The sequence below is a fragment of the Ascaphus truei genome, chromosome 5 (assembly GCF_040206685.1).
Source record: "Ascaphus truei isolate aAscTru1 chromosome 5, aAscTru1.hap1, whole genome shotgun sequence".
NCBI lineage: Eukaryota > Metazoa > Chordata > Amphibia > Anura > Ascaphidae > Ascaphus > Ascaphus truei.
Genome location: NC_134487.1, coordinates 193,706,341 through 193,726,857, shown reverse-complemented (window position 1 = coordinate 193,726,857; position 20,517 = coordinate 193,706,341). Strand labels below are relative to the sequence as shown.

Below are 20,517 nucleotides of genomic sequence, written 5' to 3'. Positions count from 1 at the left end.
AATCATTTTGAACTATGCTGATCCATGTATACATACAGTTGATGTTGAACAGTAATAATTACAAAAAATTACAAAAAACAACCCAAGTTCATGTCCTCATTCAGTCCTTTGGGGGCCATACAATCCAGTCTGTGAATCATCCTCGCCTCAAGCTGGAGCAAAAGCCTATGTCTATTTCCTCCCCTGGCTGGAGTATGGGCTTGTACAACGGGCATACAACGAAAGGTGGCCAAGCTGTGCTGTTTAAGCTTAAAGTGCCTTGCCACTGGTAACAATTTAAGATCATCAGAATTGGTGGGGTCAGCAAGGGCCTTATATATATATATGTGATAAAAAATCCCTGTGGGCTTGTTTACGTGGGCAAGGCATTGCGTGTGCTTATGGAACGAATAGCAATGCATCGTTCCACAATACGCATAATATGCATAATATGCATCGTTCCACAATACGCATTTTATATATATAAAAACACAGAAAAAACAGGCGCACTCATAGCGTAAAAGGTATAACAATATATTTATGGAGTCAAGGATTTAAAAATGCACACTCACAAACGTAGCTTAATAAAAAGCATTTTTAAATCATTGACTCCATAAATATATTGTTATATCTTTTACGCTATGAGTGCTCTTGTTTTTTCTGTGTTTTTATAGATATCTTCAAGGAAGTGGTGTTCCCTTCTATCGGGCTGCAGAGACTCTTTTGGATAGCAATTGGAGCATTTTTTAGGATTTGTATATTTTTTATTATATATTTTTTCTGGACTTTTCATCTGTTATTTTTATATGTTTGTGTATTGTTTGTACTATGTTTCTCCACCTTGTATAGTATATATTTTTTTTTCATCATTTATATTCATTTAGTGGTTTAGGTTGGCGCCATTTTTTCTTTTTGTTGTGTTATATATATATATATATATATATATAAATGTAAATACAACTGTATGCTCATCTGCATGTCTTAGGCAGGTCTGCAACCCCGCCTTTCCCCATTATCACCCAGCACACAGCACGTCCACTGCAGCAAGGGATTCTGGGAAATGACATGCAAATGAGCACACAGTGCCACTTTTTGCTTCAAAAACCATTTTTAACATGGTTCCCTATAGGCTTAAGCTTGCTGCATGGTCACAGCAATGAGCACTGCCTATAGGGAACCATGTTAAAAATGGTTTTTGAAGCAAAAAGTGGCATTGTGTGCTCATTTGCATGTAATTTCCCAGAATCCCTTGCTGCAGTGGAAGTGCTGTGTGCTGGGTGATAATGGGGAAAGGCGGGGTTGCAGACCTGCCTAAGACATGCAGATGAACATACAATTGTATTTACATTTGCATATTTGCTTTGCTGTGGAGGGTTTTTGTCACTTTTTTTACTCACCATAACTTACCTCAGTAATAAATATATATATATATATATATATATATATATATATATACTGTATATATATATATATATATATATATATATATATATATATATATATATATATATATATATATATATATATATATATATATATATATATATATATATATATATATATATATATATATATATACACATATACACATATATATATATATACATACACATATATACATACACATATATACATATACATATATACATATATATATACATATATATATATACATATATATACATACATATACATACATATACATACATATATATACATATATGTATGTATGTATGTATGTATGTCTTTATTTGTATAGCGCCATAAAATGTACATAGCGCTTCACAGTAGTAATACATGTCATATAAATAACAAATATAAATAACACATCATGGGAATAAGTGCTTCAGACATACTGTAAAAGTAACATTAAGGAAGGAGTCCCTGCTCCGAGGAGCTTACAATCTAATTGGTAGGTAGGGAGAACGTACAGAGACAGTAGGAGGGAATACTAGTAAGTGCGTCTGCAGGAGGCCATGCTTTGTGTCATGTGTCCTTGATTATCCAGTGCTACTCATATGCTTCTTTAAGCAGATGTGTCTTAAGGTGGGTCTTAAAGGTGGATAGCGAGGGGGCTAGTCGGGTATTGAGGGGAAGAGCATTCCAGAGGTGTGGGGCAGAAAGTGAGAAAGGTTTAAGGCGGGAGAGAGCTTTAGATACAAAGGGGGTAGAAAGAAGACATCCTTGAGAAGAACGCAAGAGTCGTGATGGTGCATAACGAGAAATTAGGGCTGAGATGTAATGAGGGGCAGAAGAATGTAAAGCTTTAAAAGTGAGCAGTAGAATTGAGTGTGAGATACGCGATTTAATCGGAAGCCAGGAGAGGGATTTCAGCAGGGGAGACGCTGAGACAGATTTAGGAAAGAGTAGAGTGATTCTGGCAGCAGTGTTTAGGATAGATTGTAGGGGAGACAGGTGAGAGGTAGGAAGGCCGGACAGCAGGAGGTTGCAGTAATCGAGACGTGAGAGAATGAGGGCCTGAGTCAGAGTTTTAGCAGTTGAGTAACAGAGGAAAGGGCGTATCTTTGTGATATTGCGGAGGAAAAAGCGACAAGTTTTAGAAACGTTTTGAATATGAGAGGAGAATGAGAGAGAGGAATCAAGTGTGACCCCTAGGCAGCGTGCTTGGGCTACTGGGTGAATGATCGTATTTCCAATAGCAATGTGGAAGGATGTAGTAGGGCCAGGTTTGGGAGGTAGTATAAGGAGCTCTGTTTTTGCCATGTTAAGTTTCAGTCGGCGGATGGCCATCCAGGATGATATTCCAGAGAGGCATTCAGAAACTTTGGTCTGTATAGCAGGTGTAAGGTCAGGGGTTGAAAGGTAAATTTGTGTGTCGTCAGCATAGAGGTGATATTTAAACCCAAAAGATGTGATTAGGTCACCTAGAGAGAGTGTGTAGAGAGAAAAGAGAAGGGGTCCCAGGACAGAGCCCTGGGGTACCCCCACAGAGAGATCAATAGAGGAGGAGGAGGTGTTAGCAAAAGAGACACTGAAGGTACGATGGGAGAGGTAAGAGGAGATCCAGGATAAAGCTTTGTTCCGAATACCAAGAGTATGGAGAATGTGAAGGAGAAGAGGGTGGTCCACGGTGTCGAATGCTGCAGAGAGGTCGAGTAATATGAGCAGAGTGTAATGACCTCTGTCTTTGGCAGCGTGGAGGTCGTCAGTTATTTTAGTGAGGGCTGTTTCAGTAGAGTGAGCAGTGCGGAAGCCAGATTGTAGAGGGTCTAGTACAGAATAGGTGTTGAGAAAGTGTAGCAATCGAGAGAATACAAGACGTTCAAGGAGTTTGGAGGCAAAAGGCAGGAGGGAGACAGGTCGATAGTTAGAAGGACAGGTAGGGTCAAGCTTGCTGTTTTTGAGTAATGGTATAACGGTTGCATGCTTGAAGGATGAAGGAAAGGTACCAGAGTAGAGGGAAGAGTTAAAGATCTGTGTGAGCATAGGGATTATAGAAGGAGCAAGAGGTTTTAGGAGATGGGAGGGAATGGGGTCAAGTGGGCAAGTGGTAGAGGGCGAAGAGGAGATCAGCAATGATACATCCTCCTCCGAGATAGCAGAAAAAGAGTCAAGAAAGACAGGAGGAGAGTTGGGAAGCATTGTGGGATGGGAGGAGACAACAGATGGGATGTTCTGCCGTATGGACTCCACCTTTTTCTTAAAAAAGTCAGCAAAGTCCTGAGGTGAGATGGATGAAGAAGAGGAGGCAGCTGAGGGTGGTCTGAGTAGAGAGTCAAAGACAGAAAAGAGACGGCGTGGGTTAGACTTGTGTGTGTTGATTAGTGATGAAAAGTAGGTTTGTTTAGCCTGAAAGAGGGCAGAGTTGAAACAGGATAGCATAAATTTGTAGTGAATGAAGTCTGCGAGCGTATGAGATTTCCTCCAGAGGCGTTCAGAGGAACGAGTGGAGGAACGCAGCATGCGTGTGTGGGAGTTTAGCCAGGGTCTGGGGTTAGAAGGGCGAGGACGGCAGAGAGAAAGTGGGGCATGAAGATCAAGAGAGGAAGATAAGGCAGAGTTGTAGTTCCTGACCAGGTTGTCAGGGTCTGAAGCGGAACTGAGAGAGGAGAGGGAGGAGCGTAAAGTGGAATCAAGAGCTGGTAGGTTAATAGAGTGCAGGTTTCTGCAAAAACGAGGGCGAGATGGAGATGGAGAGAAGCGAGAGAGAGAAAATGAGATGAGGTGATGGTCAGAGAGAGGAAAAGGGGAAATGGAGAAGTCGGAGAGAGAGAAGTTTTTAGTGAAAACCAGGTCTAAGTAGTGGCCATCCTTGTGGGTGCTGGCTGCAGTCCACTGTTGAAGGCCAAAAGAAGAGGTTAGAGAAAGAAAGCGGGAAGCCCAAGGGAGAACATATACATACATATATATACATATATATACATATATATACATATATATATAAATTCTGCTTTATATCATGTTACCTCACTCTAGGCAGTAGCACAAAATTGTGGTGGATTGGGTTTGGTCAAGTTCTTTGTACCCCAAGGTTATTTATTTACCTACTGTATAAGCCACCATCATTTGCACCTGGCGAGCGGATTTAGATCCCCACAACATTATGCTACAGTATCTCACATACTTTTTATGCACAATAAATGTACAAGAAGCTTATTCTAAATTAATGACAGTGTTATTGTGTGACAGGGCGTTATGACATTTATTATTCCATGTGCAACATCTGTTTCCCTTATGATGTTCAACATTACCATGATAACCTGCTGCTACCGGCACAGAGACCCATTAATTAGAAGTTTTAACTAGCATTTTAGCTGTCTCCCTATGATATCAGTGACATTTCAAATTGTGATACTTGCTAGGCAGAAACCATTATCTTTGCTCATCATTGCATTGGTCTTCAAATATGCAAACCTGAATTTATTATGATGATTAAGAGACTTTTTATGTAATCAATAAACTTATGCAATGCTGCTCTCTGATAATTAAATGTCATACAATGACTTCAGGTATTGGATAAATGATTGATTGAAAACACTCTATGAACATGTATATATTTGCAGGATTTTATGTTAGACCTAATTTCCTATTTCAATATAACAAAAAAATAATAATAAAAATCATACGCTTTCATGTCTTCATGAAGTCTGTGGAAGCTAAGGTTTAATCCAGACTCAAATAGACTTTTATTAATGTCTTCTACTGCAGCTTTCTTGAGTCTAAGTTTTAATAACGCCTGTTCATAATTCTGAAAATAAATTATGATATTATTAGCACATTGCAGAGTGGATAAATTGTAAGCATTGCTTGGCATTACAAAAGAAGAGATTAACGTCCTTTGCACTTTCTACATCTGTCTGTATAAATATTAGCAGAAAAAAATATTTCAAGTTTAACAGTTCAAAGATGTATTCATTAAGAAGCAAGTCCCATTTGGTTTTAACTAGAGATGTGCAGAATTTCTGTAATAATTCGACTCCGCCACGGATTGGCCATTTCCTTTCAAACCTCCTTGGATCATTTTCAAAAAGGCAGAATCATTTTTTCCCCCCTATAACTGAAAATTGTCTAACGGATTAAGGGCCTCATGCAGTAAGCAGCGAAAATGCATTTTCGACAAGGGGTTTGGACTCGCCATGCTTTTGGCGAGTTGCTCACAAGGTATGCAGAAAGGCCTGAAAACCTGCGAGAGCAACATTTCCAAACATGGCGAGTTGCCGGTGGCGAGATGATCTGCCTGCCAAGAAGGGTTCCCCTGGCGAGATCTGCCTGCAGCAGAGAGAGATTCGCCTCTCTCTGCGCAAATCTCACAGTTAAAAAAATATTTTTAAATAAAACATTTTATTAATAGTGTAGACGTGCAGGGGTTCTATGGAGCAGAACCGTGTTAGTTTCAGGTCCGGGGACCCCCTGCTTCCGAGATACAGGCACCATTATGGGGTGCCGGTATCCCTCTGCTTTGAGATGTCCCGATCACGTGATCGTGGGATGTAAACAAAGCAGAGGGATACCGGCAAACCATAACGGGCCATTATCTCGGGAAGCAGGGGCACCCTGGACCTAAAACCGTGGTTATTCTCCGGAGAACCCCTGCACATCTACACTAGTCTCAAAACACACATATCAATAAACAATCATTCATTACCGTAGCGGCTATCCGCTATGGTAATGAAGCTGCATTAATGTCATTTGTATTAATAGTGTGCAGGAGCAGGGTGTCTCCTGAGCTGAAACCGCTTTGATTTCTGGCTCAGGGACTCCCTGCTTCCCGAGTTACAGGCCCTGGTATAGGGCATCGGGTGCCAGTGGCACCGTCATTTTTATAGCGTCCACGTCGCGTGACGTGTGACATAAAAACAATGGGATACTGGCATCCGATGTCCCATATTTGGGCCTGTAATTTGGGAAGCAGGGGGTCCCTGAGACAGAAATCAAAGCGGTTCAGCTCAGGAGACCCCCTGCTCCCGCACACTATTAAAAAAAAGACATAAAAGCAGCTTCATTACCTTAGTGGCTATTCGCTAAGGCAATGAAGGGGTTAAAGCACAATAGCATGTGTATTGGGGACAATTTCCCCCAATAAACATAGCAATATATAACACACCAACCCACGGTGCCCCCAAAAACCACTATATCCCCCTAACATACATACCATATCTTAATTTTTGGGGGTGCACAGGAATTATACTACAGGCCGGCGGTGGCCCTCGGGTGGTCCCCGCAGGTGTCTGGGGGTCCCCACTTGCCTGCAGTACCAATTCTGTGCCCCCCCCCCAAAAAAAAATACATAAATACTTTTAAATAAATACACACCCGCACTCCCGCACCCCCGCACCCTAACACATACAGTACAGTAATGGGCAAAATTACTATTCTCCACATATGGATAATAGTGAATTTGCCCATTTAACATACAATAAGCAGCAGTAATAAAATAATTACATCTTGCACTCACCCCTGCCAGGCTGCCACGATGAAGGCCTCACCCCATCCATGAACTCCGGTGCTGCAAAAAATACACAAGAAAAAAAAGCTACTATCTAATGTCCCCTAACCCCTTAATCACCTTAGCAGTTATAAACCGCTATGAAAATAAAGGGGTTAACCCACCCTCCCCCACTAACCGCCCAGGAGGCATAACAACCCTCCCCCACTACCCACCTGTGAGTGTATATAAACGGGTGAACAGAGTGTTAACCCACAAGGCACTCAGAAATACAAGAATGCTGTTGAATGTTGATAAAAGCATATTCAGGGACATCGGTCATGGCAGACTCCAAATAAGTAAACATATAAAAATAGTCTTTCCCAGCAACTGGCTCTGAATAAGCACTAATAATGTTGAGATAGAAAGACTCACTTTTGAATGGAGTTAATGGCGCCGTGGCCTTACGATCCTCATGTCGCTTGTTTAGCCGCCAACCCTTCTGTAATGACTCTGTCACGCTAGGTGATCATCCACACAGCAGGGACTGCAGAATCAATGTGTGGCGCCGTAACACCACGATGTGCTGAAGATTCTTCAAGCCGCCAACCCTCCTGCAACTGCTCCGTCGCAGTGGGTGGTCACATGACCGGCGGCTATGACGTAACTTCCGGATCAATGGGGAACAGCAGGGAAAACAGCAACAGCCCGGCGTGCTACCGGCAGGAGGTGTAGACGCAGCACTGCTGAAATAGAAGGGTGCATGCCGCATTCATGTTGCGTTCTCAGCCGCGGGTCATGCACGGGTCATGCGCGGTTGACGCGCGGTTGATGCGTTTATTGAGAATGGTTTGGATTGAATAGGTTGAAATTCTTCGCGTGTCCGCCAGATGGCAGATATTCATGAATTGTAATGCGCATGCACTTCAGTAATGTGTCGACTTGCAGGTGTTTCGTTAAAAAAGAAAACAAAAAGCTGTATGGTGCTCAACATAGATCACAAAGGCTGCATAGGCTCATAATGGCATAAATGCTTTAAACTGTATCCTTGAAGTATCCCACCAAATGATGTGACCAACCATGAAATGATAATACACCAGACCCACTATACACCGATAAACCGGATAGAGTTCCACCTCTTGATTAGTGAGAACTCACACTTGCTAGTGTCCAGCCTAAATACATCGATGTGGATAACTGGGGTGTATAAAGGAGTAAATTAACTCACTGAGGTTGACTGAGGTTGACCTCAGGTGAGATATACCTCCACAGGTGTGTGCTTCCGGTACTCCAACGGATCCAATAGAGTTAATGAAGGAGAGATGGAGCACTACTGTAAAAAACAACTACTGGAGAGTGAGTCCCAAAATAAAAGCCGTTTTAATGGATCAGAGCATGGATACAAAAAACGAGCCCTAAGGCCACCACCAACGCATTTCGAGCTTCCGCTCTTTCTCAAGGTGTATTGAGAAAGAGCGGAAGCTCGAAACGCGTTGGTGGGACTGACTGGGTACTTCTTTAGGGGTCTGACCATTACAGTAAAACTTTTCTTTTTGTTTTTCCTCAGAAAAGAAAACGGCTAATGGAGGGATTTCGAAGGATAATATCGCTTTGTGTAACAATGCCTGCACATTGCTGAATCGGATTTAAAAAACCACGTACAGGAGTCTACAGTTTAGTGGCCGTTGTTATTGATTAGTATAGAATACCTGAAACAGTATGCTGATGTTTTCCGACTGTACAGTATACAATACTTTTTTATATACAGTATACTGTGTAATAAACCCGAAAAAATAAAAAGTATGCATTTATTCTGCATGTATTACAGTACATACAGTATGTGTCTTCTATGCAGTACCAGTACATACTGTACAGTACAGTACAGTATGTGTCTTCTATTTTTTTCAATACTCTTGTGATGTGCAGTACTGAGCATGCCTACAGTATACAGTACAGTATGCCTGGACAGTAGTGTACATTCTAGAAACACTGTTTTTTGTTACAGTATCAAAGGAGCCAATGGAACAATTTAAAACAAATCAACATGTTCTTTTATTGGTGGAGTACAGTAAGTACAAAAACATGTATTTACAAATACTGTACAATGTAAAAACATTAAGTGCACAGCAATCAAAACATCAACAGGTGTATGGTTTACTGCTAGTGAAAACATTTATTTACAGAAAGTAAAAACATTTACAGTCAGTCAATATGGTTTACAGTCACATGTTATAAAAAAAAATTCTTTATTCATAAAATATACAAAACGGAACATCTCCTTTACACAAGAACGGCAAGTCAAAACATTTGCAGTGGGATGGTGTGCAGAATAGTCAGTCAGGCCTGCACCACTACAGTTCTCGAGAGCAGCAAACAGGCCCAGTTTTCAGGACAACATTGAAAACCGGGCCTGTTTGCGGGCCATGGGGACTGGAACTGTGCAGGTCGTGTGTGTGTGTACAGCAAGTTAAAACATTTCTGTATAAATACAAGTTAAAAAACACACAACAACATCTCCTTTATTTAAGTACAGCAGGTCAAAACATGTACAGTACAGTTCAGCACAACAGTATGGTCTTACCTGTGATTAAAAATTTTTCTTTATTCATAAAATATACAAAACGGAACATCTCCTTTACACAAGAATGGCAAGTCAAAACATTTGCAGTGGGATTGTGTGCAGAACAGGTAGTCAGGCCTGCACCACTACAGTCCTCGAGGGCAGCAAACAGGCCCAGTTTTCAGGACAACCTTGAAAACCGGGCCTGTCTGCGGGCCATGGGGACTGGAACAAAACATTTACCAAACATTTTCAACAGTTGAACACTCACTCAAATGCGTACCCCACCAAATTGTCCTTCCATGGCCGATGCCTTGCATGGCGCAAAACGCCATTCATGCAGTCTCGAACGCCTTTCATTACAGGATCTGTAATTGGATAAAAGCGCCGCAATTCCTCCAGAATGGTCTTTCTTAAATTGTCAGGAAGCGCCTTTTTTACGCGATTTCCTTCATAGTTCACTTTGAAGGCCCACTCGCAGTACATCCAGTAGGACACGAGGTGCTTAAAAATTAACAAGGCATACTTCTCCCTGAGTGCCGGTGGCAGATCACGCAGGGTGATGTTGGGCACCGTATCGATGCTAGCGAATGTAGGTCTTCTGTGAGCGGGTGTGCTTGTGGCGACGGGCGAGGGTAGGTTGTCTGGGAGGAAACTTTCCTCCTGTCTTGGTCGCCGTGTTGTCTCCTGGCGTGGTCTTGACGGGGTTGTCATGTCCTCCTCAACGGCATACATGTACACTAAATCTTCTGGTTGAGGGGGTGCGCTTGGTGATGGAAGGGGGTCGATGCTCCCATTCATCACATCCACGCCACCCTCCTGCTCCGGCGTCGGGGAAACAGGGGCATGAACGCCGAGCAAATGATGTATCCCCACTATGTCAGCCTTTATCTTCTCCATCCGTCGATCCATCCGTTGATCCATATGTAGCATACGTTGCTCCATATTTAGCATGGTCTCCAGAAGCAGATCTATCTTTGTCAGCATAACGAAGTCCACGGGGATATCCACACTTATCCCATTCAGCATCCGGTCTAACGAGCTGCTTGTTGTGCATGGCGTGTGGACATCTGGGTGGATGGGTGCTACGGAGGATGAGATGGGGGTTCCATGGAGAGAAGCGGCAGCGTCATCGAAGAAGGGTGGAGGAGGTGACCTGTGGATATCCAGTAGAGGAGAAGCAGCAGCGTCGTCGAAGAGGGATGGAGAAAGTGACCTCTGGATATCCGGGCGAGATGCGGCAGAGTCGTCTAAGCACAAAGGAGAAAGTGACCTGTGGATTTCAGAGGCACCAGCGGCAGCATCTTCAAATAGAACTGGAGAAGATGGCCTGTTGGTTTCCGGGAGGGCGGCGGCAGCGTCGAGGAAGAGGAGTGGAGAAGACGGGCTGAAGATTTCCAGGACAGCGGCGGCAGAGTCGTCTAAGCGTATGGGAGGAAGTGGTCTGCGTGTTCGATGGGTTGGCTGCCATTTGTTTTGCGTTGAGAGTACATCACCGTATTTCTTCTTGACATAATAAGGTTGACGTCTATTAAAACCATTAGCCTTTGGGGTCAGCAGAAGGTTTTCTTTTTTGGCCTTAGCCTGTCGCTTTGGCCTTGGTGTGGAAACAGCAACCTCCTTTCGCTTTTTCTGCATGACAGGCACGGCAGAGGCGAGTGGGTTCCTGCGTCCGTAGAATCGGGGTTGATCCATGGAAGCAGATGGCATAATGCAGTATCTGGACAAGGGCAAGTTCAGATAAAGATCATCGAGTGGTGGGCTATGCAAAGTGTGTAACCTTTTATGCATGGCGGCGAGGTACAGGTGTTGAAAGTGGGCGTACTCTAATGTGAGTCATTACCGTATAAATACACCATCCGTTTTGTGGATTCACTGCACATTGAATACACATCGACTAAACATCGAATATACATTCTTGTGTTTGTATTTCTTTCTACTCGCAGCAATGCCCGTTAAAAAGATTTCCAAGGAGCTCAGCATGCGAATTAAGGAGATGCATACGAGCGGACACCAAATTGCTGATATCCAATGCTGGTTAGCTACTTCTGGCATCGTTGTGCCAGCAACCACCGTGAGCTATCATGCACATGGAAAAACCAGAAAACGCAAAAGGGCACCAAGGGTAACTAATGCGTAAGAATATTTATACAACTTAATTTTTTTTTATATAAAATATTGTACTGTAGATCTACAGTACTGTATCTAATATTTTTGTTATTTCGGTAGATTAATATTACAACAGTATATATATATATATATATATTTTATATTTATATTTATATTACAACAGTATATATATTTTTTATATTTATATTACAACAGTATATATATTTTTTATATTTATATTTATATGACAACAGTATATATATTTTTTATATTTATATTTATATTACAACAGTATATATATTTTTTATATTTATATTACAACAGTATATATATTTTTTATATTTATATTTATATTACAACAGTATATATATTTTTTATATTTATATTTATATTACAACATTATATATATTTTTTTTTTATAACTTTGATTTTATTGGGTGAAATAAAACATACATGGTAACACCACCCATTAGCATCAATGACATCACCTCATTTTTTTCTTATACAATCAACCAAAAACTTGACACACCAGACTCACAAGACAAACAGGGGGACATGACTAAAGGGTAAGCAGGGTAGGAGGGAGGGGGGCGGGGAGGTGCGTGGAGGGATCCGTATCTTCGATAGAGGGGGGTGCCGGCTCTCTGGCTCCTCGCCGCCCAGGCGACTGGACTCCTCCTCGGGATCTCTGTGCGCTTATATGTATATGAACCTCTCTCCTAGAATCCAAGGACCGCTTTTCTCCTGTCGCTCAATCTCTAGTTCACTCTTTCTTGGGGCGCCCTATTTTAGCAGGGTTCCCGCTTACCCTCCAAGCTCTCTGTCACTATACGGTCATGGATCCGTTTCTTCACCGGAGAACGCATTTACTGATTATCATTGCAAAATTGTGGTATTATCTATTCCCGGGATGTCTGTCTGTGCCAGCCAAGGCGCCCAGACTTTTAGAAAATTTGAACCGGTGTCGTTAACCAGACTTGTCCATCCGGCAAACAAACCAAATTCTGTTCCTGATTTTGGGGATAATTGGAATATCTGGTTGCTTCCATAATGCTGCAATCTCGCTCCTGGTGGCAGTTGCCAAATGTGTAATCAATTTATGTGAGGCGTTCGATAGCCCCTCGACTCGTCTGCCCAATAGAAACAGCCAGGGATCCAGGGGGATCTCCACTTCTAGCAGTCGTTGAAGCCAATCTCTAATTTCCACCCAAATCGGGGCCACCTTCGTGCAAGACCACAGCATGTGGCATAAGTCCGCTCTGTCTCCGCACTGTTTGGGGCAGAGCGGAGAGTAGCCTTTGACAAATTTAGATAATTTAGTGGGCGTATAATACCACCGCATCAGGACTTTATATACGTTCTCCTTTAATGTGGTACAGATAGAGCTTTTAGCAGCTACCTGCAGGATCCTATCCCAGTCTTCGTCTTCTAACGTCTCCCCCAGGTCTGCTTCCCACTGTCTCATGTAACTAAGTCTGGGTTGGTCGTCCGTCTCCGGGCATACTACTTCCCTGTACATTCTAGAGGTTAGTCCCCTTGTGTCCGTGTCTCTTGAACATAGCTGCTCAAAATTTGTTCTCCGAGGCCGAATTGGGGCTTCGTTATAAAAAGCCCTGATCTGGAGGTATCTAAAGAATTCGGCGTCAGGAATAGCCTGCTCCTCTTTGATGTGATCAAAGGTTTTAATATATTGCCTACCCTCCAGATCGTTTAGACGGAGATACCCTGCTTGAATCCACTTTGAGAAATTAGAGCTATCCATACCGGGAGCAAAGTTTGGGTTCCCCCATATGGGAGTCATCAGAGAATTCGGGGATGTGAGGAGACACTTGAACTTAACTGCATCCCAAGTTTTCAAGGAACTGACCATGGCCTGCAGCGGTGTCCGCATAGCGGACCGACATTTTTGGGCAACCAGATTAGGTTCTGAATTTCTACCGGTGCGCAGCATTCTTTTTCTAATGCTACCCACCTCCGAAGGCTCGGATCAGTGTGCCACTGTACAATCTGGCTTAGCTGAGCTGCCTCGTAGTACGCGAACAAGCATGGCACCCCCAACCCTCCTCTCGAGGTCGGCCTCCTCAAGATTGCTTTTTTAATTCGCGGGCCTTTTTTATTCCAGATAAAATTTGTTATTAAGGACTGCAGCGCGAGGATGTCGTCTTTTATTAGGGGGATCGGGAGGGCCTGGAAAAGTTACAGCATCCGTGGCAGGAGATTTATTTTCACGCTATGAATACGACCTATCCACGAGATGCTACACTCCACCCATCTCCGGAGATCCTCTCGTAAAGTCCGGAACAACCTGGGATAATTTGCTTTATATAAAGCCTTGTACTCCTTTGTGATATATACCCCTAGGTATTTAATCATAGAGGGTTGCCACTTGAAGTTGAAGTTTAGTCCAATTAGTTTTTCTACTGGTTTAGGTAAATTTATGTTGAGGGCTTCTGATTTGGCCTGATTAATTTTGAACCCTGAGATTTGTTTGAAGGTCCCCAAGATTGAGAAGACATTGGGCAGGGAGGTAAGGGGGTTTGATAATGTCAGGATCACATCATCCGCGTAGAGCGCCACTTTGTGTGACTGCCCCTTTACAGCTATTCCCGTAATATCCGGGTTGTTTCTTAGATGCGCCGCCAAGGGTTCAACGCACAGGGCGAACAACAAGGGAGACAGCGGGCAGCCTTGTCGTGTGCCGCTCCGTATTTGAAATTGGTCTGATGGGAACCCTTGATGCCGTACCCTTGCCGTTGGCCCCTCGTATAAGGCCATGATGGCCTCCAAGAGACGTCCCTCAAAGCCAAATGCCTGCAGCGTCCTCCTCAAATAGGGCCAATCAATCTCGTCAAAGGCTTTTTCCGCGTCCAGACTCAATACCATCGACGGAATATTCAGTTTTTTTGCCAGATCAACCAAATCTATTATTCGTCTGGTATTGTCTGCCGCTTGCCTTCCTCCAATGAACCCTACCTGGTCTGGATGAACTAATCTGGGAAGGACGATACCCACTCTATTGGCTAATAGTTTGGAGAAAATTTTAACATCTGTGTTAATCAACGAGATGGGCCGGTAGCTCTTACAGTCTGCCGGGTCCTTACCAGATTTATGGATCAGGGAGATGGACGCCTGAAGCATCTGGGCTGGAAACGAGGCCCCATGTAAGACCGAATTAAATAGTTTTAATAGGTGTGGGGCTAGAATTTTCAGGTATTTTTTATAGTATAGGTTGGAGAAGCCATCTGGGCCGGGTGCCTTGGCAGGCTTAAGTGACTTTACAACTTCCGTTAACTCTTCTAAAGAGAAGTCTGTCTGTAACGCCTCCCTCTCCTCCCGGCTCAACGTCGGTAATTTGGCATCCCTTAAGAATTCCCTGAGATTGTCCCTCGTTTTTTGATTGTATATGACCTTACCTCCATCGTAGAGCGTCTCGTAGTAGCTTTTGAATTCCGCCACGATCCGCTTAGGATTAGAAGTAAGCTCTCCCCCTTGCGTGCGGAAGGCTTGTATGTGGTAATTAGGAATTTTGTTTCAGAGTCGATTAGCTAACAGGGTGTCCGGCTTGTTCGCCTTCTCAAAGTACCTACGCCTGGACCAGCTCATTTCCTTCTCCGCCTGGGAGACCAATCTGACATTCAACTGCTGTTTGGTATCTAAGAGTACTCGAAGGGTGTCATCATCTTTGGCTATTTTATGTGCCTCTGTTTGGACCGACAATTTTTCCTGTAAGATTTTTATCTGACTCTCCTGTTCTCTCCTGCGCCTAGCTGCTAGGCACATGAGAGAAACTCTGAGGGTAGCCTTATGGGCCTCCCACAGTGTGGTGTGTGATGAGACACTCCCCACGTTCTCAGAGAAAAATTCCCCGATCCTCTCTCCAATTTCTTTCTGAATGTTTGGGATTTTCAGTAACAACTCGTTTAATCTCCAGTTTGCTCCCGGTCTGTCTAGTAAATTTAGTGTGCACCGCAGCTCAATGGTGCGTGGTCCGACCACGAAATATCGTGGATCCCCATATGGGAGACCACTGGGACCAGTCTATTGGATACTAGGAAGTAGTCCAGCCGGCTGTATCGGTTGTGTGGGTGGGAGAAGAAGGTGTAGTCTCTGCTCTGTGGGTGCTGTTCCCGCCAGATATCTACCAGTTGGCAATCTTTTAGCCCCTGGGTGATTTGTTGAACATCAAGCTTAGGGGGGAGACTAGATGCCGTGCACCGGTCCAATTTGGGGTTCATTGTCCTGTTAAGGTCCCCCGCTACAATCATATTTCCCTTGGCTTCCTTTTGTAATTTCCGGAAGAAAAGGGAAAAGAAGTCTGCTGATAGTTCACAAGGTGCATATACTGATGCCAGTGTAAGAGGCTTCCCCTGGATTGATCCCACTAAAATCAGAAACCTGCCCTATCTGTCTGCCACCTTTTTCTCTACCGTAAAAGCTATCCTGTTGTGGATGGCTATAGCAGCTCCCCTTTTTTTCACCTGAGCGGACGCTAAGTGTACTGCTTGGAAGTCCTTATCGATAAATTTTGGGTAGCTATCTCTGGAAAAGTGGGTCTCCTGGAGAAAGAGAAAGTCAGCTTTATGTCTTTTGTAATCCCTGAGGGCTAACTTGCGCTTCGCAGGACTATTAAACCCCTTGACGTTGTGAGAAATACACCGGACCTCGTTATTCATTGTGCTTTAATCGTAACCTGATTCCGTCGGTGTCCTTCTGGGCCATTCTGATTCCTCTGGGCGGCGTAGAGATCCCGCTCTCTGTATCTCTCATATTGTTGTCGCCTTCCACTTTTGCACCACCAGGGGTAGAGGTCATGTGGTGGGGGAAAGTGATACAGAAGGAAAGAACACCAGGGGAGACAACAAAGGAAAAACAACATAAATACATGTAAACAAAATATACTGTGTCATCGGCTCTAGGACGTCCCTGTCCCATAGCCAAGTCCATTGCCTTTGGGATGGAGGCTCTAGCGAATCCCCGTCCGCGCCCCCAACCCATTCCCCAAAGGACTTCAGCCGGTTCTGGGGGCCCCTCCCTGGCCCATTTGAGACACATGCCGACTCCGGGGTAGTCCACTCGGCTCCAACCACGTGTCCGCGCTCTATATACACCCTTTCGTGTAAACGAATTTAAACCCTTAACTTAGGATTGTAACTGTGGTGGAGGAGGCAGAAGTGTTGGAGCCGGAATGGAGCGGCGGGAACGGCTCGCATACAGCTCCATATTTAGCATGGTCTCCAGAAGCAGATCTATCTTTGTCAGCATAACGAAGTCCACGGGGATATCCACACTTATCCCATTCAGCATCCGGTCTAACGAGCTGCTTGTTGTGCATGGCGTGTGGACATCTGGGTTGATGGATGCTACAGAGGATGAGATGGGGGTTCCATGGAGAGAAGCGGCAGCGTCATCGAAGAAGGGTGGAGGAGGTGACCTGTGGATATCCAGTAGAGGAGAAGCAGCAGCGTCGTCGAAGAGGGATGGAGAAAGTGACCTCTGGATATCCGGGCGAGATGCGGCAGAGTCGTCTAAGCACAAAGGAGAAAGTGACCTGTGGATTTCAGAGGCACCAGCGGCAGCATCTTCAAATAGAACTGGAGAAGATGGCCTGTTGGTTTCCGGGAGGGCGGCGGCAGCGTCGAGGAAGAGGAGTGGAGAAGACGGGCTGAAGATTTCCGGGACAGCAGCGGCAGAGTCGTCTAAGCGTATGGGAGGAAGTGGTCTGCGTGTTCGATGGGTTGGCTGCCATTTGTTTTGCGTTGAGAGTACATCACCGTATTTCTTCTTGACATAATAAGGCTGACGTCTATTAAAACCATTAGCCTTTGGGGTCAGCAGAAGGTTTTCTTTTTTGGCCTTAGCCTGTCGCTTTGGCCTTGGTGTGGAAACAGCAACCTCCTTTCGCTTTTTCTGCATGACAGGCATGGCAGAGGTGAGTGGGTTCCTGCGTCCGTAGAATCGGGGTTGATCCATGGAAGCAGATGGCATAATGCAGTATCTGGACAAGGGCAAGTTCAGATAAAGATCATCGAGTGGTGGGCTATGCAAAGTGTGTAACCTTTTATGCATGGCGGCGAGGTACAGGTGTTGAAAGTGGGCGTACTCTAATGTGAGTCATTACCGTATAAATACACCATCCGTTTTGTGGATTCACTGCACATTGAATACACATCGACTAAACATCGAATATACATTCTTGTGTTTGTATTTCTTTCTACTCGCAGCAATGCCCATTAAAAAGATTTCCAAGGAGCTCAGCATGCGAATTAAGGAGATGCATACGAGCGGACACCAAATTGCTGATATCCAATGCTGGTTAGCTACTTCTGGCATCGTTGTGCCAGCAACCACCGTGAGCTATCATGCACATGGAAAAACCAGAAAACGCAAAAGGGCACCAAGGGTAACTAATGCGTAAGAATATTTATACAACTTAATTTTTTTTTTATATAAAATATTGTACTGTAGATCTACAGTACTGTATCTAATATTTTTGTTATTTCGGTAGATTAATATTACAACAGTATATATATATATATATATATATATTTTATATTTATATTTATATTACAACAGTATATATATTTTTTATATTTATATTACAACAGTATATATATTTTTTATATTTATATTTATATGACAACAGTATATATATTTTTTATATTTATATTTATATTACAACAGTATATATATTTTTTATATTTATATTACAACAGTATATATATTTTTTATATTTATATTTATATTACAACATTATATATATTTTTTTTTTATAACTTTGATTTTATTGGGTGAAATAAAACATACATGGTAACACCACCCATTAGCATCAATGACATCACCTCATTTTTTTCTTATACAATCAACCAAAAACTTGACACACCAGACTCACAAGACAAACAGGGGGACATGACTAAAGGGTAAGCAGGGTAGGAGGGAGGGGAGGGGAGCGGGGGGGGGGGGCGGGGAGGTGCGTGGAGGGATCCGTATCTTCGATAGAGGGGGGTGCCGGCTCTCTGGCTCCTCGCCGCCCAGGCGACTGGACTCCTCCTCGGGATCTCTGTGCGCTTATATGTATATGAACCTCTCTCCTAGAATCCAAGGACCGCTTTTCTCCTGTCGCTCAATCTCTAGTTCACTCTTTCTTGGGGCGCCCTATTTTAGCAGGGTTCCCGCTTACCCTCCAAGCTCTCTGTCACTATACGGTCATGGATCCGTTTCTTCACCGGAGAACGCATTTACTGATTATCATTGCAAAATTGTGGTATTATCTATTCCCGGGATGTCTGTCTGTGCCAGCCAAGGCGCCCAGACTTTTAGAAAATTTGAACCGGTGTCGTTAACCAGACTTGTCCATCCGGCAAACAAACCAAATTCTGTTCCTGATTTTGGGGATAATTGGAATATCTGGTTGCTTCCATAATGCTGCAATCTCGCTCCTGGTGGCAGTTGCCAAATGTGTAATCAATTTATGTGAGGCGTTCGATAGCCCCTCGACTCGTCTGCCCAATAGAAACAGCCAGGGATCCAGGGGGATCTCCACTTCTAGCAGTCGTTGAAGCCAATCTCTAATTTCCACCCAAATCGGGGCCACCTTCGTGCAAGACCACAGCATGTGGCATAAGTCCGCTCTGTCTCCGCACTGTTTGGGGCAGAGCGGAGAGTAGCCTTTGACAAATTTAGATAATTTAGTGGGCGTATAATACCACCGCATCAGGACTTTATATACGTTCTCCTTTAATGTGGTACAGATAGAGCTTTTAGCAGCTACCTGCAGGATCCTATCCCAGTCTTCGTCTTCTAACGTCTCCCCCAGGTCTGCTTCCCACTGTCTCATGTAACTAAGTCTGGGTTGGTCGTCCGTCTCCGGGCATACTACTTCCCTGTACATTCTAGAGGTTAGTCCCCTTGTGTCCGTGTCTCTTGAACATAGCTGCTCAAAATTTGTTCTCCGAGGCCGAATTGGGGCTTCGTTATAAAAAGCCCTGATCTGGAGGTATCTAAAGAATTCGGCATCAGGAATAGCCTGCTCCTCTTTGATGTGATCAAAGGTTTTAATATATTGCCTACCCTCCAGATCGTTTAGACGGAGATACCCTGCTTGAATCCACTTTGAGAAATTAGAGCTATCCATACCGGGAGCAAAGTTTGGGTTCCCCCATATGGGAGTCATCAGAGAATTCGGGGATGTGAGGAGACACTTGAACTTAACTGCATCCCAAGTTTTCAAGGAACTGACCATGGCCTGCAGCGGTGTCCGCATAGCGGACCGACATTTTTGGGCAACCAGATTAGGTTCTGAATTTCTACCGGTGCGCAGCATTCTTTTTCTAATGCTACCCACCTCCGAAGGCTCGGATCAGTGTGCCACTGTACAATCTGGCTTAGCTGAGCTGCCTCGTAGTACGCGAACAAGCATGGCACCCCCAACCCTCCTCTCGAGGTCGGCCTCCTCAAGATTGCTTTTTTAATTCGCGGGCCTTTTTTATTCCAGATAAAATTTGTTATTAAGGACTGCAGCGCGAGGATGTCGTCTTTTATTAGGGGGATCGGGAGGGCCTGGAAAAGGTACAGCATCCGTGGCAGGAGATTTATTTTCACGCTATGAATACGACCTATCCACGAGATGCTACACTCCGCCCATCTCCGGAGATCCTCTCGTAAAGTCCGGAACAACCTGGGATAATTTGCTTTATATAAAGCCTTGTACTCCTTTGTGATATATACCCCTAGGTATTTAATCATAGAGGGTTGCCACTTGAAGTTGAAGTTTAGTCCAATTAGTTTTTCTACTGGTTTAGGTAAATTTATGTTGAGGGCTTCTGATTTGGCCTGATTAATTTTGAACCCTGAGATTTGTTTGAAGGTCCCCAAGATTGAGAAGACATTGGGCAGGGAGGTAAGGGGGTTTGATAATGTCAGGATCACATCATCCGCGTAGAGCGCCACTTTGTGTGACTGCCCCTTTACAGCTATTCCCGTAATA

The 20,517-nt window shown here is 43.8% G+C and overlaps 1 protein-coding gene across 3 annotated transcripts in view; it reads right to left on the bottom strand.

The window, feature by feature from the left end:
- PKD2L2 (polycystin 2 like 2, transient receptor potential cation channel) overlaps window positions 1-20,517 on the bottom strand; it is a 1,160,187-nt gene that overhangs the window by 217,573 nt on the left and 922,097 nt on the right. For all 3 annotated transcript variants that reach the window (XM_075601557.1, XM_075601558.1, XM_075601559.1), the window contains one exon: window positions 5,067-5,188. In XM_075601557.1, the coding sequence (XP_075457672.1) occupies window positions 5,067-5,188 (122 nt within the window). The remainder of the gene's footprint in view (window positions 1-5,066; window positions 5,189-20,517) is intronic.